Source organism: Bos taurus, chromosome 26, assembly GCF_002263795.3.
Source record: "Bos taurus isolate L1 Dominette 01449 registration number 42190680 breed Hereford chromosome 26, ARS-UCD2.0, whole genome shotgun sequence".
Lineage (NCBI taxonomy): Eukaryota > Metazoa > Chordata > Mammalia > Artiodactyla > Bovidae > Bos > Bos taurus.
Window position 1 is genome coordinate 23,285,158 of NC_037353.1, and position 27,787 is coordinate 23,312,944.

General features: G+C 46.4%; 1 protein-coding gene across 2 annotated transcripts in view; it reads right to left on the minus strand.

Moving 5' to 3' along the window:
* Positions 1-7,828: 7,828 nt before the first annotated feature.
* Positions 7,829-27,787, minus strand: part of ARL3 (ADP ribosylation factor like GTPase 3) — a 29,916-nt gene continuing 9,957 nt past the window's right edge. For both annotated transcript variants that reach the window (XM_010819912.3, NM_001038567.2), the window contains 3 exon segments: positions 18,641-18,691; positions 16,891-17,076; positions 7,829-8,097 (listed from right to left, as the gene is read on the minus strand). In XM_010819912.3, the coding sequence (XP_010818214.1) occupies positions 8,050-8,097; positions 16,891-17,076; positions 18,641-18,691 (285 nt within the window). In that variant the 3' untranslated portion in view covers positions 7,829-8,049.

The window sequence follows — 27,787 nt, forward strand, 5'->3', positions numbered from 1 at the left end:
TCTGAATGTTTCCCAAGGGAGCCCTGTGGGCTAGAGGCTGCCAGGCCTTCGTCCTGGGGAGGTGGGACTTGAATTGTGCCCTAAAGGAGGGGTGAGCAAAACACAGAAGAGAGGACAGACATCCCCGAGAGGAGGTCTCTATGAACACAGGTGGGGAGATGAATCCCTGTCAGGGGGCAGCAAGGATTGCTCATCTGGAGCTCAGGGTGTGTGTGAGACCCCGTGATTGACAGGTCGATAAAAAAAGATTTGAGGTCAGACCAGAGGGGACTTGAACGATAGGATAAAGCTTGACCTTGCGTGTCTCAGAGCAGCGGGGCCTCCACAGGCATCTGAACAGAGGAACTGAATGTTAGAACGATGGCTCTTCTGAGCACTAAGGGGTGAGCGGCCAAGCAGTGGGGACAAGGGGACCAACTAGGAGGCAATGGGAGGTCCCAAGGAGCAAGGAGGTCGGGGGGGCGGGTGGTGGCGCAGTCAGGGTGCAGGTTGCCTCAGCCCAAGGAGCAGGAAGGACTGTGGCTGGACCTCTGGGTCCCGTTGCTCAGGCTGAGAGATGGAAGCCGGGGTCAGGCCCTGCTCCTTCCCTCCCAGCCAGTCGTGGGCCCCAGAGTCAGCAGAAAACCCCGGCCCTGGGGAGGAGGCGGGGGCGCAGAGCCAGAAGCTGCTGAGGGAGCACTGGCAGCAAGATGCCATTGTACGTCCGCAATCAAGATACTTCAGAGGAAATCAAAAGCACCAACTGGGGAAATGATGTGTGCACGCTCTCGCTTTCTCTCTCTCTCAAGCACACACACAAACTTCTGCCTCCAAAATGGGTCAAGTGAAGGCTGTGGGCGTGGGCTGGAGAGGGAGGGCTGGCAGGAGAGGAGGCCCAGGGCCCCGAGCAGCCTGGGCGCTCGTGCCCACTCACCCTCCTGGCATCGGGGTTGGCAGCAGCTGCGGGGTGGGGTGGGACATGAGGATAAATATACACCTCCCCATGCATATGGATAATGCACACAGCTGCCCTGCCTGCTTTGCGCTCATTAGGACCAACTGTTTCAGGAGCGGTGGCAGGCGGGCGGGAGGGGGTGATGTGCCCATTCACAGGCTGGGGGTAGGGGGGCTGCTTGCAGCTGTGCAGACACCTCCCCCCTGCCTGGATCAGCATCCCAGCCCCTGAATTGCCCCGTCCTCCCTCTTTTCCTTCCTCCCAACCTGCTGCTCTCCAGATCTGAGGGTCTCAGGGTGGGAAGGGAGCCTGGGGAGTGAGTCAGGAGGAAATCCAGGCTGCACCCCCACCAGAGCTGGGGGAGTTGAGGGGATGGTTGGATTGTAAGGTATCCTCTGGCCCCAGGATGGGCTGCTGCTTGCAAACCCAAGCTCCTTATCTATTTCTCTCCCAATTCCATCTGTAGCTTCCAGGCAGGAAAACTGCTTCGACCCTGTCATCTGGAAGCTCCGGGGAAGCCTCAGATCATATTCGAAAGCCCAAACCAGGCTTGCTCTGTGGCCCCAGACAGAATCAGAGGGGCTTGGGAGTGATGGTGCGATGGCACAGGCTTCTGCCTTCTCGGCAGCAAGGGAGGCTGGTGGGCTCCAGTTCACCAGAGCAGGTCGTCCAGGAGAGACTGGGGACTGCATTGGCGATGTGAGTGTTAAGAGCCTGGTCCAGGGGGAGGTCTGGCTGATGTAATAAGTATGACTGACCCCGGCTGAGGGGCCCTCAGCCAGTGCCAAGACTTGCACCCTGGTGGGGTCAGGGGGGCATCCTTTCCCAAATGGGTGTGCGGAAGCCACGTGCCAGCCTTGCCCAGTCTTAGGAACTTGCATTCCCATTCTGTTAACAAGGCAAAGAAAGGGGGAGGCAGCGTCTGTGTGTGACTCTGCAGTCGGCCCTTTCTCTTGCCCTCCAGTGATCTAAGTGGGCTCCAGGGACGTCTACCACTTTGCTGCAGCCCGTCTCTCCTCCTTCGGGGCCAGGGCACTCGGTGGGGGCTGCAGAGCCCTGGGGGAGAATCGAGGCCCAAAGGGTCACAGCCTCCCCAGCCTTTTTCCTTTGTTGTCAGGGCGGGGCCTGGCCACCGCCTGCCCCCTCTGCTGGTGGCCTTCAGAGCAGCAACCACCTCTGGGCTCTGTGAAGTTTCCTGTGGATCTTAAAGAGGTGGGTGGCAAAGTGAGAGAAAGAGACGTAGGCCTTGGCCTGGTTTCCTGGAGCCCCGCTCCCCACTGTTCTCAGCTCCTGTGTTTAGTCAAGAAGGTGCCCTGGAGAAAAATGGTCTTTCTATTTAAAGGGAACCCCAGCTAAACCATTTCCTAGCTGTGTGTTTCTAGGCCAGTGACTTACGCTCTGAGAGCCTTGGTTTCCTCAACTGGAAGAGAAGGGTGGGAATGGTTACCCTGTGGGGCTACAGAAGGATCCAGTCAGTGAATGACTAACAGGAGGAGTCGTTTGTTGATCTAAATGGTAGTTCTGACCTCAACCCTTGCAGGTCTCAGCTTCAGGTATCCACCTGAGTTCTCCTGCAAACCTTGCCCCTCCTTGACTCAGCTTGCTCTCTGCCTTTCTGTCATTAATATTTCATTTCTTTACTGAAGGCTTTTTGTCCCTGGGACACTGCTATTCACCCTGGGAAAAGAAACCTCTCCCTGCTCCTTTGTGCCGGAGTCCTCAGCTCCTTTTCTGAGTTCAGAAGCCAAAAGGGGAAAAGGTTTCATGAGACGGGCTTGGGGCCCAGCAGTCAAACAAGCCCAGGTGAAAATCGTGACCCTGCCCCATTCTCATGCTGTGATCTTGAGCAAGTGAATCCAGTTCTCTGAGCCCTAGCCTCAAACTGAGTGATAACACCTATAGTTATTAATGTTGTTGCAAGGATTAAATGAATGATAACGGCCAAGTGCTTGGTACAAGTGGATGCCCTGGTCTGACCCTGCAGGGGCCTGGTTGTTGGCTGTATCACCACAAGCTCGTGTCTGTCTGGTTCTGGACACACACACACGCACACGCACACGCACGCACGCACGCACGCACGCACGCATGCATGGACATGACACAGGACGCAGTGCTGGACCAGCAGGTTCACTGCAGGGAACAGGAGCTCTCTTCCCCTCCTCCCTGCCCAGCTCCCATGCTGCAGCTTCTCCGTGTTCTGCAGTGTTGGAAAAGGAAATTACTGAACAGATTGCAATTAAGGGGGAGGTGGAGGGGAGAGAGAGACAGAGGCCCTGAAATGCAGCTTGACTGAGCGCTAAACTGTGTTTTTGCCCAGAGCCAATCAGGAGCCGCTGACAAGAGCCTGTTCCCACTTACAAATCTAATTGCAGGAGGTGGGGCTGGGGTGGCCCAGGGAGCCCCCTGGAGAGAGGAGGGGGCTGCCAGCACCTCTGGGAAGGCTGCTGACCCTTGCAACACGTGGGGGGCCGTGTGGGAGGGCAGAGGTTCTTGGAGGCCTGGGAAAGCCTAGACTCCAGAATTTTTGCCTGTTATTATAATAGCTACCAATGATTTAGTACCTACTCTGCACCAGACATTCATAACTTCATTTAGTTTCTTGGAGATTCAACAAGGTAGGTGATTACCTCATGTTACAGGAAGAAACTGAGGTACAGTGTTCCTACTATGTGCTAGCTATTGCCTTCTATCTACATCTGTTGCCATTATATCTCTCTTCAATCTCCCTACCACTCTTGTCCCATTTCACAGATGAAGAGGCAGGACTCCAAGAAAGGAAGCAACTTGCCTAAGATCACAGCTGATTTATGGATGGGCAAGGATAGATTTTTGGGTCTGAGTCCCAGGGAACACAGTATAATTGTATCTCACTGTCGCTGTATTGAGCAGGGCATTCTGGGTAGAATTGTCAGATTTAGCAAAACAACACAAACACAACTGGGATGGCCAGTTAAATGTGAATTTCAGGTAAACAGTGACTTTTTTTTATAAGTATCATGTCTCAGATCTATGTACTTATATTCAAAATGATTCTTTGTTTATTTGCAATTCAAGTTTAACTGAGTGTCCTGCCATTTGTCTGGCAACACTAGACTTTCTCTCTCTTCCTGCCTCCAGCTCCCCTCTATTCTGCCAACAGCTTGCCTTTAAAGGCCAGCCCTTGGGACCAGTCAGGCTGGTATGTCTCTAGGCTGCTGAAGTGAGGCTGCCGGAGGGGAAGACGAGCTCTTCTCCAGAGGGCAGAGCTCTGGACCGGAACCCACTTTGCCTCCTACTGTGTGGCTTTGGGCAAGTCTCCTCCCTTCTCTGAACCCTGTCTAAAAGGAAATAGTATTAGGTAATTGCCAGTATCCTTGCAGCCCCCATTTTCCTAATTTCTCCCTTTTTTCTGTCTGTGCAAAGGATGGCACCAAAACAAAATAATTGTGCTGCCGTGGGGACAGAGGACAACAACAGTTGGGACAGGGGACCCCCCCTTCCCTACCCACCCACCCCCACACCCCCCGCCAGCAGCACTGATCAGAGAAGACCCCTGGTGTGGACTTGGAAGGCTGGGGGCTGAGACAATGAGCCATTATTGTGTTATTGTCTTTGTCCTGGGGGGCCGGTGGCAGCTTACTGCTGCCTTCAGACCTGGGTTCCCGGCCCACTGGCACTGATGACTCTGTGATCTTGGGCAAATGCCTTAACCCAGGCCAGCACCTCATTTTCCTTAGCTGTAAAGTGGGATTAACACTGCCCCATGACATCGATGAAGGGTCTGCTTTGTGAGAAGGGCTTAATAAAGGGTTATGTTTATTGGTGGTGGTGGCGTTCATGTCACACCCTCCTGCAGAAAGCACCTTGAGAGATGCTGACCTCTGAAAGGACGAGCTCACTGCAGCCCTCTCCCCTCTCTAGCAAAGGACACGACGCTTTCCAGGCTGCCTTCGTTTCAGCTAAATTTTATTTGTCGGATTTTTGACAGACGTCTAAATTATACATTGAATTTTCCACATGACCAAATACCATGTCCCTTCCTTTGATTATCATTTTCAAAAGATACTAAAAAAAAAAAAAAAACTTTTCGATGGAGCAGACTGAACCCTGAAACCACATGGAGTGCAGAGCTAAAAATAAAAGGAAGTAAGAACTGGCCCCTGAGAAGGAAAGAGAAATCAAAGCAAACTCTGACGGGAATCAAGGGACGAGTCCTGGCGAGGGTGACATGGTGTCACCCTCCAGGCCAGGCCGGATAAGGAGCGGCCGACAGCGAGGGTGGGGCCCAGAGTGGCGCAAAAATAGCCATGGCTTTAGCCCAGAGGGGAGTAAAAGAAATTTGTTAAAAGCCAGGAAAGAGAGAAGTGAGCGGGAGGGAGGGAGGGTGCAGGACCACGTCCTTCCCGCAGTTTGGGAGCTGCGGACCTTAACCCTGGCACATCTCTACCCGCCAGCATAATCGCTGACTCTCAGCTGTGCGCCGACATGTTCCCCAGCTCAGCCCACATCAATGACACCCTTGTTTCCATAGTAACCAAGGGAGAGTGAAGGGGAAAGGGTGTGCTGCCCTGGGCTCGGGGAAGCCAGCCAGAAGGAGCCGCACGGGGGAGGTTGGGAGGAGGGGAGGGGAAGGAGTTTTTCCCACAGCTGGTCTGAGCACACATCCTGGGGCCCCTGTCCCAGGCCTGGCCTGCCCTCTGGCCTCCACCCCTCTGCCCTCCCTCTACACATTCAGATGCAGTCTTGCCCAGAGCCAGTCTCACCACTGAGACTCCCTGGGAGTGGAAAGACCCAGCATCCCCCTTCTAGCTTCCAATTTTGTCCTCCACGGCGGGGGGCGGCAGGGGGGTACTAGGGAGAGAGGAAAGGGGACTTTTAGAAGCATTTTGTTTTTACAAATGCGAGCTGTCAAACTCTGCGATTTTCAGGCTCCTCTCATCTACCCTGTGAGCCCCGGGAGGGTTTGGTAGGGCTCAGAGGGAAGATGAAAGCCTGTGACATCCACAATGTCTCTGTGTCTTTAGCTGAAAAGCAAAGCTGAACATTCACAGAGGCTGTTATCAGACGAAGGCAAGTGGCTTCTGCCTGCTGGCCGAGGCCCTGGGCGGGGGTAGGGGGGGTGCCCTTTCAAACAGTTCCCTAAGTTGGTGGTAAAAGGACAAAAATATTTCACAGATCATCCACTGCTAGAGTCCAAGTTCCACATAGCTGTTAGCAAATCGAAGACCTCAAAGCAGGCATTTTGCCCCTCAGATAACACTCATGCTGCACTATTCGAAGGGAATCCGTGCTGCACTATTTGGAGGGAAAAAAATATTTTCATGTGCTAGAGCCATATTTGCAGCCGGATAGAAGGGGGATTTCTGGTCCCTTGTAATTCTGTTTTGCTTCCTTTCAAAGGCATCTGGGTAAGACAGACAAGCCTAAGGAGGCTGCAGGGAGCAGCAAGCTCACAGTGGTTTAAAAACACTCACCTTTTGTTTTGCAAGTCCCCACAGGTCTGTCCATAGCCACCCCAGGGCACCTTTTCATGTCTGGCCTTGTTAATGACTTTCACCCCAGACCGCCTTTGAAGCGGGCCATGCCTCAGCCTCCTGGGCACAGCTTGGTCCATAAAGGCTGGGAACTGAGGGCCAGGGGCTGGAGCAACCCCTTCAGTCTGTTCACATGCCTTGGTGGGTTTGGAAAGGGCTGCCTCCTGGGATGTGAAAAGCAGCTGGCCTGGGACCCGTCAGCTACTGGACGGTCTCTTATTCATTCTCTGAAAACCCGGGAGGCCAGGCACCAGAACAGAGCTCGGTTGGAAGGCCAAGGGATGCTCTGGCCCACCTTCCCTTGTCTGAAGCTGGGGATTTCTTAAGTCTCAAGGAAACAAGCTCTTTTTGCAACACAGGGCAGGAGAAATCTCCTGCCATTCCTCTCTGATCAATCAACAGAGGACACATTTTGCTAGAGAGAGGCTGAGGGGACCAGGAGCTGGGGTGACTCTGGCTTCTCTGGGCAAGGCCCCCACAACCCTACCCACCCAAGCGCCTCCCGGCAGCAAGCCCTCTCCACCCTTGAGCAGCCCACACCACCAAGTTGCCAGCACTGTAAAAATTGATCTCTTCTGAAGATCGATCCGCCTGGCTTTTCTCAGTGGAGCAGGTTCATGGTGAAGCTGCATTTATTTTTAAAATCTGATAGCAGCGGCCTATTGTGATCATTTAAACATAGAATTCTTTGAGCTTTAGAAATCCCTTCTATGGGACGGCCGTGGAGAAGGCAGCTAATCTCGGAGTCAGCTGCTCACTGCTCCATTGAACTGGAGAAAGCCTGTTTACGCTAGCCTGAGCCCTCCATGTGAGGGCTTTTTAAGGACCTTGTAATTTTTCTGGAATTAAACCTCCCACCTCTCCTTACATTCCAGATGTCATTACAGTCAAAAGTGGTAAGAATTTGCTTCCCTGTGTGGCTGGCTGGGGGGTTGGGGACGGGGTATGTTTCTGTGGTGACTTGTCTGCAGGAAAGGATTTTTTTTTTCCCCCTTTCCAAAGGGTGAGGATTACATAGTCTCTTACCTGCATGACAAGATGGTTTAATCATCTGCTGTTCCTCACCTCCCCCTCCTTTCCCTGGCCCGTGCAGCTTCCCACCCAGACAGGCTGCAGCCCTGGTAATGGGTGATGGTAGAGATCACTGACCAGCATGAGCAAACTATCTTGGCTTCAAAACCACGGGGGAAAGTAAGGACAGGTCAGGAAATAAATGACCACAGCCTAAACTGTGGTCCTCTTCCTCTCTCCCCCACTGTTTTTTTTTTTTTTTGAAAGAAAAAAGCCCACTGGAATTGTCTAAACTGCAATGCAATCTCTTGCTCATTTAAAAGATCTCATTTTCTAATCATGTGCTTTGAGACATTTAATACTATTTCAATTATGCAGAAGAAATAATATAATTCCTTTATTTGAAAAATGATACTGAGCCTCAGAGATCAGTTAAATCTACGGCTGGAATGGGGATTCTTTTTAAATGGTGTTGCTCCTTCTCTTCATACAGCTGTAGCTGTACACAGATGGAAAAACATTTGGTCAGAAAGCAGCAAATTAGTGTTTTTCAGGACAGAATTCAGCTCCGCATCTCCATTTGTCGAGATTTTATTTCTTCTTTGCGCTGACATTTTTGCAGACCCAGTTCATGCCGTCCTTTGAGGGAAATGGGTAGAGAGGCAGTGTTAGTTGTAAGTAAGGCACCACACACTCCAGCCCTCGAGGGGAAAGAGAGAAGGTCCCGGGTCCTCCCTCCCCAGCCACGGGCTCAATGGCGCTTGCCTGCCCCAGGGGCCCACCTGGGTGACCAGGGACAGTGACCTCCTAGGGAGGAGTGGGGAGGCCTCTGAGAGGTTGAAGGGAGACGGGAGGGGGAGTGTCAAGAGCCTGAACTTGAGATGGGTCCTCAGGAACTCCCTCTGAAAAAATAAACACATCTGCCTGGATCCCAGGCCTGATTGAGGAGCTATCAGGACAGATTCCAGCCATTTTTGGCTTTTTCTAAAAGCTGACCTTTGCTAGGGCATTAAATTCAATAATCAGCCACCCTTCTGGTGCCCCGGTGTGTTTACAGTGTGACAGTGTACACTTGGGCTAAATTAAATTTCTTTTTGGAAAAACAAACCGACTGCAGTGCGCGTTACTAGACACACACTGGGGCAATGTGTATTCATTTTTCTCTGTGCAGCACCAGGGAAGGTTTAAAGGGGCCTGGCCTGGTTCTTGCAGCTTTAAGCAGTACCAAGCAGAGGGACTGGGGAGAAGGTTCCCTTAAAGGCACAGTAACCTTGAACGTGTCCTCTCTTAGAAGGCTGGAGGACAGAGGTAAAATCCACACAATGTCTATGTACAGCCACCTGGCAGGTGGCGTATCTTGTGGATCCCAGGCCCACCAGAGACGACCTCTTTTTCAACCCCCTTAGGAGCCATCCCTGAAAGCTCACTTTCCCCAGAGTCTGTGTGACCCTAAGAGTTGCGCAGAATTCTCAGAAGCCCAGAATAAAATCGAAGGAGGCTCCTGCAAGGCACCCCCTCTCTTTTCCCCTGCTTCTGTCACACACAGACGTCTCAGGGCATACATGACATTCAGAGCCCTGCATTTCCTGTGACCAGGGAGCTAGTCGTTGAACCTGAACAGCTGAGACAGCTTAAAGTAATAAATATCAGCTGACACCCTTGGCCATTCGGAGCATTAATCCCATAAACAATACATCACGGCAAAACAACCAGCAGGCATCCTATCTCCTGGCTAATCTGACCATAACCTGAATTTACAGTGATTAAAACTCCGCCAGTTGCCATCAGAGCACTTGGTTGGGAGAAGCAGAGTATCTGATGGCTGTCCCAGAGCAGACCTTAGAGGAGGCTGGCCATGGCCCACTGCACAAAACCTCACAAAGGTGGACAGCACCTGGCAGCAGCAGGGACCGGGGTGGGGTGGATGGCGAGGTGAGAGAGGGTGGACTCCGATTACAACTGGGTCAGTGGCTTACTCTGAAAAGCTGAGGCCAATTTTAAGACCATTTTTATGAAAAGGACTAATTTCAAGAGAAGGATGTTTAATTTTAGGAGCTAATTGGTTTCCAGGAAAAAAAAAAGATCACCTGCCAGGAGACAAAAAAGATTTTACAAATAAAAGAGAGATGAATAAGATAACCATCTTCTTTTTGCCTTCTAAGGTGAATAGCTCAGCACTTACGTGGCACTTTCCATCTGTAGGAACCCGCACAAACACCATCAAAGGTGCGTACCTCAATATTTCCTGATCTATAGAGACTTGCACTATTTTATCAAATCATCTTAGAGAAATCAAGAGCAGTGTTCCCACTGAATACCGTCTTCCCTCTTGTTTTACGGCTGATTACAGAGGGGGCTGGGCTTCTTTTATTGTATGTAACTCAACATGAATGCACTCAAAGAGATAGGAAAAATATTTACTCAGCTGCAGGAACCCAAGGCAGAACGTGGAGGGTGAGGGGCAGCTTTCTACTGGGTATCTGTTATGGAGGCAGAGGGGATTTGAATGGGGAGCCCTGCTGAGGGGTAGTGTCCTCCAGATGTGTGTGAGAGCCCCAGTCCTGTCAGCAGAGGGCGCTCAGAGGTCGGGCCCCACCAGCTGACCTGCTGGCGGGCGGGGCGGGGGCACTTTCCATAGCTGCTGCCTGCAACCTGGAGTATGGGAAGCTGGGAAGACTTAACTCCGCTCTGGTTCAGGAAGGCTGATCTGTCTAAAGTGTTTGGAGGCTGGGGGTTTGTGCCTTTCCTGTTACTGCCCAGAGGAGGACCTGAACTGGAGCTGGGAGGTGTCAGGGAGGCAACAGTCAACAAGGATATTACCTCAAAGGTGCCCACTGGCAAGGAAAGATTCCTGAGGGGAGGGTCCATGCCAGACTGGCTTGGGGTGGTGTTTACAGAACTTCGCACGATGGCTGGCCTGCCTGCCTGCTAAGTCACTTCAGTCCTGTCTGACTCTTTGCGACCCTATGGACCATAGCCTGCCAGGCTCCTCTGTCCATGGGATTCTCCAGGCAAGAATACTGGAATGGGTTGCCATGGTCCTCCTCCAGGGGATCTTCCCAACCCAGCAGCAGACACTTAATTAATTTCTTTTAATCCTTGTAACAACCCTTTGAAGTAGGTACTTAGGTATGAGGAAATGGTGGCACAGAAGAATGCGTGGCAGAGGCGGGCTGTGAACCCAGGCAATCTAGTTCCAGCGCCCGCGCGAGTGCACCACTGACCATTTCTCAATGACTGAGAGCAAGTGCCGGGGGAGGAGCTCTGCCTCAGGCTTAGGGAGAAGCTGCGCTTACCCTCAAGTTGGCAGAGGGAGCAACTGCAGTTTTTTTTCTTATGACTTTCAGCTGAACACAGGGGCATGAGAAGGAACAGCCCCAGAGAAGCGCCCGGCGTGGCTCTGCTGCAGCTCTGAAGGTGCCAGAAGCTGTTTCCGGCCACTCACCTCTCAAGATTCCTAGGTTGCTAGGTACTGATACTTGTGGAATCCTACATTTTTATATCACAGCACGATCCCAGCATATTAACTCGCTGCAAGCCTGCCATCTCCAGCGGAATCTCTCTCTTTAGAGACAACATCATTGCAAGAGGAGGAACCTTAAATCAGCAGCCACATCACTCTGGCCTTAATTTAGCAAGGCTTTGATTTTCTTTTAAACAGATGACTGAGAAAAAGGTGATAAGTTTACCTGAAGCAGGTTACTGCTCTGCTTCCAAAGAAGGAAATGAACTCGTAGGTTTGTTTAAGGGCTGAACCTTTACTGTCAACTGGTTTGACCAAATTTCTGCAAACTGGATCTTCCTCACAGGGCTGACAATCTCATGGTATAGTCCTCCCTTTCTTCCTCCACTGCCCCTCCCCCCGACCAACCTTGCTGAAACTGAATTTGAATTGATTGGCTTAGGAGAGACACTGAACCTCAAATACTGAGCTTTCTCTGGCCTCTTGCAGAGGAAATAACTTCTACCATGTCATGGGATTATTCCCTACTAACCACTGGGAAAAATGGAAGGTGGCCCCTAATCACATGGGTGGAAACCTACTTGATCACAGAGCTCTCCATTTCGGGATTAAAGGCATGATGTGGTAGGAAGGAAGGGAGCAGTGGCAGCCATGGTTGGGTGGGTCTGGTTGTTTAATGCCACGAGGACTACACCGTCACATCAGTAATTGCTCAGGCCCGTGTGAGCAATGCAGCCCATTCCTTTGTGCCACTGGGCCCCCAGGGTCAAGGAGCAGCTGGAGGCAGCATACATAAAATATGGCTTGCTATTAATACTTTTTCTGGTGACAAAAGGCACTGCCCCAGAGAGGTAGCAAAATTGCATGACCCAAGCTTGCTTTCCTACTCTACAGAGAGGGTTGAAAATTTAAAAATAAACCTGAGGTCTGACTTGCAGATAAGCAGTTCCATACACCCTGGGAGTCAAAAATAACTGAACCAGGCCTAGAAAGAGGTTGTAAATGTTATTTTTTAAAAAAATATTGAAATTCTGTTGGCATATTAAAAAAAAAGTTTCCCTCGGATCAAGGAAAAAGAAACAAAAACAAGAACCTGGGCTAGTTTAGAGTTCATCTGTGAGGCACTCCGAAGGACAGCTCACACGGCAGGACTCAGATGGCTAGAGGCCCTTGCTAGAGGCCCTTTCTGTGAAGGTGAGAGCTCTCTGAGCCGGATTACGGCTCCTGCTCGGAGAAGGAAGACAGGGCATGTGGGAGCGATGTGAAAAGAAGGTATGGATGTGAGGTGGGGGCATGGAGAGCAATACCCAGGAGAACCTTCTGCTAGCTTGAAGCTACTGGTGTAGGCAGATCTCTGTTATGACTAAGGTTAGAGCCCAGGTTGAAACTGCTGATCTCTGCTTTGAAAGGAAATTCTAAAGCAGTATAATTTTAATTAAACACACACACACAGTTCTGGGGAGGCAATGTCTTCAAATACCTGAAACTACCACCGCCAGGGAGAGCTGTGGTTTGGGATTCACATTCAGGTCTGCAGGTGGAAGAGGGACTGATTTCTGTACACCTTTCTCTGACTCTCAGCCAGATCCTTTGTTCACTATTTTCCAGACACCCAGGGAAAAGCAGAGAAGAGTCCCAGGGTTAGGTGTTGTTTACGAGAAACCCTGGCAACCCTGGATGCAGACGGAGGCTGCTCCGTGTTTGCAAGGGGTTCTGCTGGAGGGGGCCGTGGCTTTTCCCTCCCGGACACAGTTCAGTTTCGCTTTGCCCTGCCTTCATCTGCTTGACATAACTGGGTCTCTCTGACCACTCCTCTGGATTACGGGGCTCTCCCTGGCAGAGTTTCCAAGACTGATGCTCTCCTTCAGCTTTTAGTGCCCCTTACCTGCCTCTGCTCTCAACAGCTCCCCCTGAAAACCTGCTTTAATTATGTGATGGGCTGCCTCCTCATCAACATCAGTCAGGCAAACAAAGACCGGTTCCCAACTCTCTAGAAACCCGCAAAAGCCAATTTCCACATCCAGAGCCAGGGACTGCCTGGCTGCAGGTATTTGCCATCAGAATATCAGGTAAAACAAGAACCCGAAATCCACCTCAGGAATCACTAACTTCCACAATCTCGAATCATGTATTTAAGCTGCTTGGCTAAGGAGAAGTGAGTTCCCTGCCCGAGTAGTCTCCTCACCTAGCAGATGTGTTCCCCCGACTCACCCACTCGAGGGTTATTTATCAGCACAGGACAGGCTTCACAAATGCATTTGATCAGGCATATACATAAAACAATGTAAAAAGACAGTTGTTTTTAAATATCTGGAACAGTAACGGAAAGTCCAGGTGTTTTTTTTTTTTGACTTCTGTATATTTTCTTTCAGGGTCATTAGGGCTGTGGTCCCAGTTGCTTGACCCCTATCACGACTGAGCATTTTGGTAGCTCTCCCCATTGCTGACCAGCTTTCAGGGGGCCATGGGTGGGGAGGGTAGAATGGGAAGATGAGATAGGAAGTTAAGGAATTTTAAGTAACTTTTCCACAGAATCTCTGTCTGAAAGTAAAGTCTTTCATTTTTAGGAATACTTAAAGCCTTAATTAGTACGAGTCATTAAAAGGCCTGCTCTTGAACTAAGCAATGCAGGGAAAAGAATTCTACGTAACTCTTTTTCAAATGAAAAACAAGAAATTGGCTGAGTGGGCAAGAGCTTAGGTCAAAGGTATTACCTAAGAGGGACATGGTCAATCAGTGCCTCACAATGAATGTTGTTTCCACAGAAAACTCCACGACCTTTCTCCAGTCCCCAAAGGTTGCCATTAAAGGACAATAGACAGCAGATTCCCTTCTTAATTAACATTTTTATTAAATAACCCATTTCAAATAATGGTTAAATTCTCTAAATTTATATCATTCTATTAACCATAATCTAATCTCATTAACCTTGAAATCCCAGTCTTAAGTACCCAATTCTATACACCATGGTACTATCTACTAAACTAATTAAGTGACCTTCAAACTATTTCTCCTCCACATCAGATCATTATTTTTCTTGCTCATGGTTCTTTGCTGGATCTCTCATGATCTCGCACTTCCTGTGAACCTAGTTGCTGAAGGTCCCTGATCTGGGAAGAATTTTCTAACAAAATCAAACCATACAGGACTGTCTGACTTGATTCCTGCCTGCCCCCACCCTCTGTCCGGTAGCTCAGGCCTCTGTCCCAGCCTGAAGATCCTGTGGCTTAAAGGGAACTCCCTTTCTATGGCAGATCGACAGTTGGGAGCAGGGAGTCCATTCTCATCTCTGCCTAGCCAGGGTGGGAGGGGTGTAGGCTGGGAAGACAATGACCGCCGCGTCCTCCCACCTCCTCTGAGGAAGCCCCCTTGACCTGAATACAGATCCTCTAAAGACTGATTTGAGGGGACCCTAGTTCCTCCCTTTCATATCCCTAAGGCTGGCTGAAGAAACAAGAGCCTCACTGCTAGTTCCAGCTTTGCTTTTTCTTCCTTTTGACACTCTGGCCAAGGGAAAAAAGATCACACAGCTGTCAGTTTCCACTTTCTTAGGAGTATTCATACAAAATGTATTTCTTTTCTTAAGCTCCACCTTTAGAGTCCCCAAACTCAAGATCCTCTACTTTCTACATTTGGGCTCTAAACAATTTGAGAGAGGCATAGTCCTCTTGCTGAAGTGGTCTGTATAAACACAAGAAAGCTGTTTCTTTTCCTGGGCCTTTACCCTCACCAAAATAACCCTAGGCCCAATGAGCACCATCTTATGCACAATTGAGAGAAATACTTTAGGTAAAACTTGATTTTTGTTTAAAAGTAAAAAGCTAACTAAAATGATCAGAATTTCCCTATGCAAAAACATCCTGGGCTGTAACAGACTTGTTGGACCAACTTGTAAATTAAGCTGAAAAATACCCAGTTAATTCAAAACCTGATCGACACATACAACCATATATGTGACTGTAATTTTATAGAGGAGACCTAGGAAGAATAAAACTATTAATGATCGTTTCATTGCTAAGTGGGATTAGAGGAAATGAAAGAACTTTTTAGTTTTTAATTTTATGTAGTACTTTGATGGAGAAGGCAATGGCACCCCACTCCAGTACTCTTGCCTGGAAAATCCCATGGACAGAGAAGCCTGGTGGGCTGCAGTCCGTGGTGTCAGTAAAAGTTGGACACGACTGAGCAACTTCACTTTCACTTTTCACTCTCACGCATTGGAGAAGGAAATGGCAACTCGCTCCAGTGTTCTTGCCTGGAGAATCCCAGGGACGGGGGAGCCTCGTGGGCTGCCATCTATGGGGTCGCACAGAGTCGGACACAACTGAAGCGACTTAGCAGCAGCAGCAGCAGTACTTTGATATGATTAACAATGAGAATATATTGCCGTACATATTTATTTTTGAACACACTGTGGGGTTGTGGGATCTTAGTTCCCTGATCAGGGATCAAACCTGGGCCCCCTATACAGAGTCCTAACCACTGGACCACCAGGTAATTCCCAAGAATATATTGCTTTATAACCACAATCTAGTAAAGAAGAAAGGAAATAGATGAGACTTAACACTTGCCCCCTCCCCAAACCTAAACCTCACAGAGACTCACAGAGCTCCAGCTTCCCTTTTGGGGACATAGCTGAAACCACCTCTGGCTACATCACACACACACACACACACACACACACACACACCCCAAGAGCTTCTGAGAGCACGCACACACACACACACACACACGCCCCAAGAGCTTCTGAGAACAGGTATGGAAGGGTTTGGAGCAGGGGCACTTGTCTTGTGCTAACTGGTCTGCCCTCAGATCCAGTGGCAAAGCACAGAAGGGGCCCTGGCAGTTTGTGTAACACAAAGGGAAAAAAACAGGCAGCGCACAGATGGAACAAGTGAGATAACTCTAGGAAGTGATTATTTGCTGGAGATAAAAGCGATTACATTTGTCAAATATCTGCAGGGAAAGGGAAGAAGAGTGTTAGGAGGGAAATGGAAAGAGGCTGCTGGACAACGATAGAGAACCAAACCCAACACACCAAATCATAGAAAAGCAAACTGGCCACACCACCAGACACACGCCCTACGGCAATGAGGGGAGATGCCATCTCTCTAGACGCTGTTGCCCCCTCACAGCACCCTGCAGCGGTACTGTCCCGTTCTCACGGCACTGTGTCACCACCCTGGCAGGTATACCAGATGTTGAAAATAAGGCGTAGGGGGCATGCTGGGGGCTTCAGAATCAAGAAGCGGTCCTAGAGGGCTGACTCTAAGGGTTGACTGGCTTGAGGTTGCTTGGCAGGATGCGTCAGAGCTGCAATTGTTGATCATTCTTTGAGGACACTGCCTCTCTGGTGTCTGGGTTACCATCGTGTTCTGTCCCAAATTAATATCAAATGAAGGGGAGCCTGCTCTTCCGGTACACAGTTCCTCGGTGTAAAGCGTAAGGCTTTTAGGCGGCAGAAGCCTCCCTGTGGGACACCAACCCAAAGCAGCAGGAAATAGACACCAACCCTGAGGGTAGTTGAGACAGCCAACAGAAAAAAACGAAACACTTCTAGGATAACTAGTGTGTGGTTGATGGCTCTGTTACCTTGAGAGTACCAGGTAACAGAGCACTGGTATTAGCATCCATAATAGCAGATTCAACTCAAAACCCTCAGCCCAGTCATCAGAGAATCCTAGAGTTGGGAAAGCAGTTTTGAAATCTTCTGTTCCGACCTCCTCCCTAATTGGGCAGCTTGTTGCTTGTGTGGGGTGGTTTATCTCTGGCTTTCCTGGACCAGTTAATGATATCAGATTGGTTGCTAAGTAGGAAAGAATCAGACGCCTCCAGGCCCTCCACATCCTGGAATGGTTCATCTGTCCATCAAAGGCTATTTGTTTCATATCTTTTTCTATCTAGATCCGTGCAACCAATGAGACAGGCTACCTTGGTTGCCAGGTGACCGAGCCCTCCGGTGACCTCACCTGAACGCCCTCTCCTGTGAGAGCTGAGCAAGACTGGATCTGCCAGAATCGGTCGCGGATGGTGTGCAGGTTCAGTCCTTCTGCAATTTCAGAGGCAGGGGCTGCTGTGAGCAGATCCTGCTTATTAGCAAAGATGAGCACGGGCACGCAACTTAGCTTTTCTTCCTCCAGTAATTCAGCTAGTTCCTGGATCATTTGGGGAATAGATGGGGAAGAGGGGGATGAAATCTATGATATTTAACCATGTACTTCTAATTGAAACTAAATAAAAGTTAAGCTGATCAACTAGTAACTTTCAAGGGCAGTAGTTCTCAAACTTGAGCGTGTGGAAGAATCCCCTGGCAGATTTCTGGGCCCACCCCAAAGATGCTGACTTTGGAAAGTCTAAGCCAGGGCCCAGGAATCTGCATGTACTCCTACTAATAAAGTAGTTCTGTTATAGGGGGATTCATAAATCATGCTTAGAGAAACTCAAGGGAGAACAAAAGTTGTGGTTAGACATTTAAAACTTACCCAAGGTTATTATATGCAAATAACTTTCAATGCATATATATACACATATACATATGTATATATGTACAGATACATATATATTTTTAAAAACTTGAATAAAAATGACAGTTGCTTTAGAGACTATAATTCTGGTTCATCAATCTCTATCTCCAAAACATGCATGCATGTGCATTACATTTCCTCAAACCCACATCCTAAAGTAACTGCGTTAGTCTATCTGACAAGGTCTCTGAGTTTTAGGTGATTGTTTGGGATCTAAACTGTATGTTAATTCTGTCTGCAACAAGTCCAGGAGAAGGTATATACTTACCTAAAAGCCAGGACCCACCCCTTCCTCCCTCGACCCACACTTTGGCCAGTTAAAACACTGGAGCTGTCAGAGAGAACTGGATGGTTTGACGGGCAGATCCCTGTCTGACACCTTTCAGCCCCAAGTTCATGTGTAGCGCTGGTTCACATGAGTGATGGTCCAGAAATCATCGAGGTATGGAAGGGAGAAGGGCTGTCTCCAGGCGAGTTCTCAAACTAATTTCCAGGGAAAAGGAACATGAACGTGGGGACTGCTACCTTTGGAAGGCCGTGTGTGGTGGTTTAGGTCACTGGCCAAGGGCTGTACTAAAATGTAAAAATATAAGCACGCTTCCCCAGAGACCTCCACGCTATTGCTCACTTAGTAGTCAGCCTGGGTACAATGGTCTATATCCACTGCGTCTCTATGTAGAATTGCATTTGCTAACTGTATCATGTAATCACGCTGACACGCACCCTGCCCTGGAAGCAATATTCAAAGTATACCTATCTCTTGGCTTGGAAAGAAGAGCAGCTTAGTCATGGCTTGCATACTTCTTCCCATACCTTCTAATTTGTCCAAGTTACCCTCGGATCAATTAAGTTGGTATTGAAAAAAAATGCACACAGAAATGGTAGGTGAACTGTCCTTTGGGTTCACTTCTCTGTGGCCTGGAGAGCTTTTGGGCATGGTGGTAAGTTCCATTTGCTTATATCTTGTTTATTTAATTTGATTAAAACTAAAAGCCTTTAAACGAAAAATTGTTTAAAGAATTCTCAACTAATTTCTTTTTAGGCAAGTGGTATTTTGCCTGCTTGCCAGATTGACTGTCTTGTCTAAATTGCAGAGGTTAAACAAAAAATACTTTTCCTCACTCTTATACATTTACAAAGTTGATTAATGAATACGCAGTTGTTTGGGAAATATCTCAACAGAACAATTATTTACCTGACCTGTCTCTTCAAATCTTTTTCTGTCTGCGCTGTCAATTACATATATCTGTAAAGTGAAAGAAGAAGGTTATTTCAATGAGCAGATATGGAAAAAGACAGGGCAGTTTCTAGTGAAGGAGCAGATGATTCCTCATCGGCAGAGTTCATGTTAGCACAGCATACAGAAACTGAGCTGGTCACTCGTGTCAACAATGGACACAAAATAAACTGATTAATTCATTAAGATGCCCAGAAGATACCTCCGGCAAAGCTCCAAAGTAAAAAGGTGAGCCAAGTAGGATAAAAATAGCTACATTTAATGGGAATTCACTAAGCATTCTTTATCCTAGATTTACTTTATTAATCCTCATCATCACTCCATGAGACAGATTTCATTTTTTCTAATATCTATTTTAATTTATTTGTCTATGCCAGGTCTACTTGTACTGTGAAATGCGGGATCTTTAGTTGCAACATGCAAACTCTTAGTTGCAGTGTTTGGGATCTAGTTCCTTGACCAGGGAATGAACCTGAGGCCCCTGCATTGGGAGCTTGGAGTCTTAATTACTCAGCCAACCAGGGACGTCCCTAGATTTCATTTTTATCCCATTTTATACATAAATAAACATAAGCCCAAAGAAGTTAAGTAACTTGGCCCAAGTCACATCTAGTACATGACAAAAAGGAGATTCAAACTCAGGCATATGTGACAGTAAAGTACCCAGTTTTTAAAAAAATTATTTATTTGGCTGTGCCACATCTTAGTTGTGGAATTTTTAGTTGCAGCATGCAAACTCTTAGTTGCAGCAGTGGGATCTAGCTCCCTGACCAGGGATCAAACCCCAGGGCCCTTGCATTGGGAGCATGGAGTCTTTGGGACTAGACCACCAGGGAAGGCCCCTCAGTTGTTCTTAAACACTCTGCTGTTCTGTGTCCCAGAAAGGAAGGGACGGTGCTTGCAGACATTTACAAATCCTGTAGTGCTCGAACGTCATCCTTCAGGAAGTACCATTTTGATTATGAACTGTTAGCTGTCTTCAGGTTCCAGTGATGTCCCTCCCATTCCCACCTTCAGAGGCTGGGAGGTTAAGATCAAATACTGGAAACAGCAGGTGTAGAGGCTTTGCCAGAGTAAGAGAAGTTTTAAGATTTACTGTAAATTACAAATCCCAAGCTTTCTCTCTCATCACTGTATTTTATTTATTGCATAAATAACATCGATATAACAATAAGGGAAATTAGGTAAGACCAAAAAAGAAAGAAAAATCACCTATAGTTACAGAACCCAAGAACATTCATTATTTTAATTTCCTATGAAAGTTCTCTTCTAATTCTTCTCCATATGGAAATTTAAGAAGAAAATTAGGTATATAATTTTGTAGTCCTTTTTAAAATCAGTGTATTAAATGTTCTCCCAGTTGCTAATCTTAAAAATTATCAAAATTTCAAACTCTCTTTAAGGAAGTTAGAATTGTTATTTAACGGCATAATGGAAACATCCTTTTAAAATAACATATTCATTGAAAAACACAATGAAAACCAATCTTCAGCTCCCACCTTTAGGAGGCTTATAATTCTGTGCTACTCTGAAAACTTGCACTCTCTTGAAAGAAAAAAAAATTAAAATTCCTTTGCTTAAGTTATTGTTGTTTAGTCTCTAAGTTGTGCCCGACTCTTTGCAACCCCATGGAGTGTAGCCTGCCAGGCTGCACTGTATTTAGAGTCGCTAGTGTTAAACATTATACCAGGGACCAGGTTCAGCCTTTTCTCTGAAGACCACCCTATGTTTCCAGTTGTGTTTCCTTCATGGAGAATCACAGGAAGAGGAAGGATGGATGTGTTTGGTCTCAGTACTTATTTGTAGTCTTATTATTGTTATTGTTAATATTCTTCTGACTCAATGTCATTGCATACCACAGAGATACAAAATTTGATAACTCACTTTGCAGAACATGCTGGTAGCTTATTTTTCCACTGGTGTGTCTCATATTTTCAAAGTAGCACACCCAGTATAAACACAGATGTAGAAAGAAGGAATGCAATGGGAGAGTGAACCTCAATACAAAAGATCTGATGAGAACTACTTGGGAGTCTAGAGTGGATTAAAATGATATTCACTAAGGCAAGAGAAAAAGATGATGTCTGGGAGGGGAGAAGGGTCAGGTGATGCCTGGGAGGGAGATCTGGGCTCAGATTACAAAGCAGGAAAACATGTGTTTGGGATCAAAAGGTGTGAGTAAGACGGTAACAGTAGAAGAGGCTGAGAATACAACTAAAGATACAGGTAATGGGAATTCGCTAGTGGTCTAGGGGTTAGGATCCGAGGCTTTCACTGCCTGGGCCTAGGTTCAATTTCTGGTCAGGGAACTGAATCTCACAAGCTGTGTGGCGAGGCCATTAAAAAAAAAAAAAGATACAGTTAAGAAATCGTGTTTGGAGCATCCCTGGTGGTCCAGCATCTAAGACTACACTTCTAAAGCAGGGGTCGCGGTTCGATCCCTGGTCAGAGAACTAGATCCCACATGTTGCAACTAAGAGTTCGCATGCCAAAACTAAGACCTGATGCAGTTAAATAAATGCTGCTGCTAAGTCGCTTCAGTCGTGTCCGACTCTGTGCGACCCCATAGCTGGCAGCCCACCAGGCTCCCCTGTCCCTGGGATTCTCCAGGCAAGAACACTGGAGTGGGGTGCCATTGCCTTCTCCAAGTCAAATAAATACATAAACTTAAAAAAAAGTCAATGTTTGATAAGATTAAAAACAGACAGATGGGAGAGAATAATCAGAAACTGAAAGAGAGTTTTAACAGTAGACAAAGAAAGATGACCAGTCAAATACCAAAGAATTCAGAGGCTTAAAGTCAATAAGAAGGAAGTTTTAACTTTTAATTACTTGCTAAATTACTTGTTGGGCTTCCCTGATAGCTCAGTTGGTAAAGAATCCACCTGAAATGCAAGAGAACCCAGTTCAATTCCTGGGTTGGGAAGATTCCCTGGAGAAGGGAAAGGCTACCCATTCCAGTATTCTGGCCAGGAGAACTCCATGGACTGTATAGTTCATGGGGTTGCAGAGTCAGAAATGACTGAGCAACTTTCACTTTCAAATTACTTGCTATTTATGGCTTTGACATGAAATTTCACAAAAACATTTTCATTAAAAGATTCAAAAGGAGGATTTTCCTAAGCTGTACATAAATTCTCCCTATCATTTAGCATTTTTCTCACATAACTTTTATGAAATTTGAAAACTACCATACCATAATTCCAGGAGGAAGGCTATAAAACACTGCCCCATTTATTAAAAGGGCCAAGTGAAAAAGTCATAAGCACAAGCCAGTCTTTAGTGATCCCAGAAATCTGTTTTTCTGTGGTGGCACATGCTTCTCCTGGTAACTCCCTTCCCAGCGCTGCCCAGTTTCTTCATGCAAGTGTGTTTCTGGGTAATAGCTAAGGCTAAGTGTTAGCTGTTCAGTCGTGTCCAACGCTTTGCGACCCTGTCGACAGAGGCTTCTCTGTCCCTGGGATTCTCCAGGCAAGAATACTGGAGTGGGTTGCCATTCCCTTTTCAGGGGATCTTCTCTGACCCAGGGATTGAATCCAGGTCTCCTGCACTGCAGGGAGATTCTTTACCTTCTGAGCCATCAGGGAAGCTCCCTGATATGGTTAAGAAGAGCCTCTTTTTTTTCCTTTCTTTTTCTCATTAATAACATAGGTGTTAAAAAAAAATAACATAGGTGTTAAGCTAGTGATGCAATATATATATTTAAATTTAATCCAAAAACAGATAATCAAAAAACACTCAGTATCAGAGAAAGTTAAATACAGTGCTTTTAATTGATCTTATAAAACACTATGGATCTTCAAAAATTGTCATAAACCTACTCCAAAACTTATAATCCATGGCACTCAGAATGAGAATGATGCTTTAAGCAAAGCCAATTCACATCTTCATTGGCAACAGCTTTGACATTTTTATTTGGTTGAGGGAAGATCACCTAGAGGAAAAGATTTTCTTCTGGATGGAAGTTCAGCCAACTCTGCATTATCTGGAGACTGATTATCCAGCATGTGAATGGAGGGCTCTGTGTTTCTCCTCTTGGTTCTGGGCCTCCTCCCTCCTGCTGCCACCTTTTGGCCAATTTATCGTTCCTAAGTATTTTTCCACCAGAGGGGTAGGCGGAGACAAGAAGAGACGACACTAAAAAGTGTGGCTTTTTATTGATAGCCTGAGCAAAAGTCTAAAAGGAGGCTGAACCTGACTGACAAGGAAGTTTTCTGGATAATCTGTGGCTTTCAGTTACGTGTGCTCTAGTAGTACTGATGCTCAAAGTGTGAGCACTGATAAGATGGAAATAATACAAGAGACGGTTGTGGAGCTCTATCTCACCTGATGTCATTTGGATATGGAAATGATGACAAATTTTATAAACTATGTTGTGCTTAAACATAAGACCAATAATGATAAAGTAAATGGAGTTTGGTAGTAATATTAACATACACCTTGAAAAAAAGTGATGTGCTTTTAACCTATCAAAAGGCTGTTATTTCTTGGCATGAGAGAAAGGGAAGGCATCCTATACCCTCCCTTCTGTCACACCTCAGGGTTAATTTCTTAGTCACTTCCCCCAAATTAATAAAGCTGAAGTCAGATGTTCTCAGTGTCATCATTCCTGAGAATAACTCTGTACTTTTAGGAGTTGCTCTGATTCTTTCAAACCTCTAGAGAAACATACAATGTTCGAAAGTGAGAGTTGGCACTTTCTGTAAGGGGTCAGGTAGTAAATATTTTCGGCTTTGTGGCCCAAACAACCTTTTACAACTACTGAACTTTGCTGTTGCAGTGCAAAAGCAACCATAAAAAGTATGTAAAAAAAAAAAAAAATGGACATGGCTGTGTTCTAAGAACTTTATTTATGGGCACTGAAATTTGAATTTCATATAATTTTCAAGTGTCATAAAATCTTATTCTTCTTTTGATTTTTTCCCCAATAATTTAAAATGTAAAAACCATTCTTAGCTCACGAGCTATACAATAACAAGAGGCAGGCTGGATCACTTTGTCGACACTGCTCTAAAGCAAGAATCTATTATGGCACTCTAGAAAGAATTGAAAAGAGTTAACCAGGCAACGAAATGTGTCAAGCCTCAACCCTGCTCTTCTAGGCAGCGTGGAGTCTAGGATAATAGGTCTTTTCAACCAACAGTGGAAGACTATTAAATACAGACAAACAACCAATATAACCCATCACCACTGCCACTCCAAGATGCTACAAAATGAGCAGACAGGCTAAGAGTCACAGGGCCTTAGAATCTAACCCTGGGGACTCAGCTGCTCCTCAAGACTTGTTTAATCTCAAACGACACTGGAAAATAACAAAAGGTTTGACTCTGAATCCAAAATATTGTTGGATACAGTGCAGTATAGCTGGAGAAAGCTCCTGTAGGGCTATTCTGAACTGATTTTATAATAATTCCCAGATGCTCTCTCAGCTAATGGGGAGTGCAGAATCCAGGGTCATATCACAACTCCCTTGCAGTCTATCCTCAACATGTTAGAATAATTTAAAGTTACCCTGACCTAGAAGTTTCTGAGACCTTTTCATGGAGCCTTACAGACATTAACATCCTTATATACAGCTCTTATTTGGACATTTCTTTCAAAGTACCTAATGGAGCAGGTGAACAGATAGAACTGTGATTTTCTCTCAATCACCTGCTGTTCCCCTACTCTTGACTCAAAAAAGCAAAAGAGAATCTATGGCTTTTTCTTCCCTCCAGTTTTATTGTGATATGATTGGCATAGAGAACTCTTTAAGGTGTATGGTATAATGATTTGACTTGAATCTATAGCTTTTTTTTTTACTAGCCTTATATCCTGCAAACTTGCTACAATCACTTATTAGTTCCAGGAGTTTCCTTGTTGATTTTTGGGATTTGAAAGACTAAATGTTTAGTTTTTCTAACATGTAGTTTCGTATCACAATTTAAAGACTGATTTCTACACTTCAGGTATTTGTAAGTGAAATAATATGATGGCTTGTATTTGCTTTAAAGTACTTAAAAAAATAAAGTGGTGGTAGGGGAGATGAAACAAGATTGTCAAAAGTGAAATTAAGGAAGCTGAATGATGGGGTTTCATTACATTACTTTTTTGACCTCTACATAAATTTGAAAATTTCTAAAATTATATTTCAAAGCCAGATACATTATTTGAGATTACAGAAGAAGTCTCTTTCTGTATTAAAGGGAAAATTTTTCTTTTCTCCCCAACATTTCTCTTCTGTTTTCCTAGAAGGTATATAATACATTTTGGAAGAATAGTTGGCTGAATAGATGGATAAATGGATGGATGGATATGTCTCATCTTCTTCTTATCCATTTAAATCTTCAACTTGGCACCAGGAATATACTGGAACTTACCTTCACCACAGACCAAAAATATGATGAGCCTTTGTGATGCCCATCTCAGTAACTCAACTGCGTTTACTGATTTGATGATAGTTCAATTTTATATTTTTGTATTATTTCCCATTTAAGAATTGTGATAAATAAATGAATTTACCATTTCTCATAAACCCTCTGTGAAGCAGATGCTCCATCCAGTTCACAGAATTAATAAGCCCCTGGACCTGACCCACAATGATACAGAACCACAGAACCTGAGAGCTGAGAGGGAATTCAGAAGTTATAGACCTCCACATTCTACCTAGTGTCGGAATCCATCTATAACGATGATCCATTTCATTTATTTGGTACTTTTCTAAGCACTGGGGATACAACAGTTGGGGCAAAAAAAAGGCAAAGTTCCTGTCTTCACGGAGCTTACATTCCAGTGGGGGAGAAAGGTAATATATAAAGATGTGCCTGAGGTGAGGGACTATACCACGAGCATATCTAAGGAAAAAGAATTCTACCATTGGAAACAGTGATGACAAAGGCCCGGAGGTGGGAGCATGCCTGTCTTCTAGGAATGGCAAGGAGGCCAGTGTGGCTGGTACCAGGTGAGAGGGGAAGAGAAGCCAGCAGCTGGGGGGCTTCGTGGGCCACTGCAAGAACTTTGGCTTCTACTCTGAGCTGGGAAGCATATGTTTTGATAGGATCACTATAGCTATGGTGTTGAGGAGAGACTTCGGGGAGGCAAGGCAGAACTTAAGAAACTGGTCAGAATGAAACTGCAGCAACCACTGCATGCTAGCAGTAGAGGTGGAGAGAAGTGGGCAGATTCTACCTCCATGCTTTGAAGGTAGAACCGACAGGTTTGGCTGACAGGGCAGAGGTGGGGAGTGAGAGGAGAAGGGGCCCAGGGTAAGTTCAATGTTTTGGGATGAATGGGACTGCCATTCACTGAGAAGACTGGAGGAGAAGCAGGTTTGGGAACGGGTGGATGAAGATAGGAATTTGGCTTTCGATACACTGAGATTGAAGGGACTTACTCACCACTGGTGTGCAGATGTCAAATAGTTAGCTGGCTGTATATGAAACTGAGTTGAGGGTTGGAGAGAACAGTTTGGGACTCACCAGCACGTAGGTGGTAATTCACACCTTGGAAGTGGATGAGGTCACTTAAGCTGAGACTTGGAGAAGAAAAGCACAGGCCTGAACTTGGGCGCTCCAACATTTGGAGGTTGGGAGATAAGGAGAAGACAGTGATGGAGATCGAGGAGGGGTAGCAGTGGGTGTCAGAGGATGAGATGGCTGGATGGCATCATCAATGAAATGGACGTGAACTTGGGCAAACTCTGGGAGGTGGTGAGGGACAGGGAGGCCTGGTGTGCTGCAGTCCATGGGGTCGAAAAGAGTCAGATACGACTGGGCAGCTGAACTACAACAAGAAGCCAGTGAGACAAGAGAAAAACCAAGACAGGATGGAATTCTGGAAGCCAAGGAAAGACAGTGCTTCAAGGACAGCATTCCAGCTCTGTTTCGTGGGCTGACAGTTCAAGTGAGGTAAGTAATGAAACCTGAACATTGGCCTCAGCACTAAGGATCCTCAGTGAGCCTGAATGGAGGGTTCCGATGCCTGCAGGGAGAGGAAGTGAAGACAGAGAGCACAGAAAACTCTTTCAAGGAGCTTGTTATAAAGAGAGGCTGAGGAATGGGACATTGTCTAGAGGGGGGATGTACAGGAAGACGAGTTCTTTGTTTTAAACAAGAGCAACTACAGGATGTGTGCACGCTGATAGGAGTGAGCCGGTAGAAAGAGACCTGTTAGGAAATAGTCTTACAGAGGGAAGCTGTCTGAGATGCAAGGCGAGTTCTATTGGCTCTGAAGATATCAATGTGTTTTGCAGCTTATTGTCCCTCATCATAATTAAATTCAAGCTTTCAGTCAGAGGTTAATGGAAATATTATGCAACATTTTTTCCTACCCAAGCTCACGAGAGGCCCTGGTTTCAGGGTATAACCATGAAAGTGAGTGGCTGAGGTGGGGTGGGTGACAAGCTCGCTGGAGGGGAGCTGAAGGAGCTGAGACTGAAGTATCGGATAAATCATACATAGACAGTGAAATTTCCAAGAATCCTAAAACAGTAGTTCTAGAGAACTTGGCAGTGAGCGGGCAGCTCGACTCAGCCTCTGCCTGCGTGAATGCTGCCTGAGCTGGGAATCCCAGTGCGTGAGCAGCTTCTTTTACTTCTGGACAGTCACAATTACAGGAAACTTTTGTTCTTATTCTGTGTTAAACCCTAACAATCCCCAAAGTGCTCCTTGCCCGGTCCTCTAGAACTAGTCACAATGAAACTAACTGGAAACAGCTCTAAGCACTTTCTCTTCCAGGAAGGACATCTTCAGGTCTTTCAACCATTTCTTATACATCCTGGTTTCTAGGACCTTCACTATCTTGACTGCTCTCTTTGGGATATACCATGACTTAGTGATTTTCTTGGAGTGACAGAGTCAGTGGCTCACTCTTCTGACTTTTCTGTTGTTCTAATCACTATGGTAATTAGTAAATACTTTATTTGCCAGGGTGGGTGTGGGCACAACACTGTTACTGAGCGACAGCAAAATATCTTACACAAAGCTCCACAATCTGTCTGCTAGCCCTAAATTCATCGTGACAGAAAGCAATGTTGTAGCAACGGAATTATTGACAGGATAGATCATTACAGGGTAAATGTTAGTAAGACAGGGCAGAAGAGATTATGAACTGATGAATCTGAAGGAG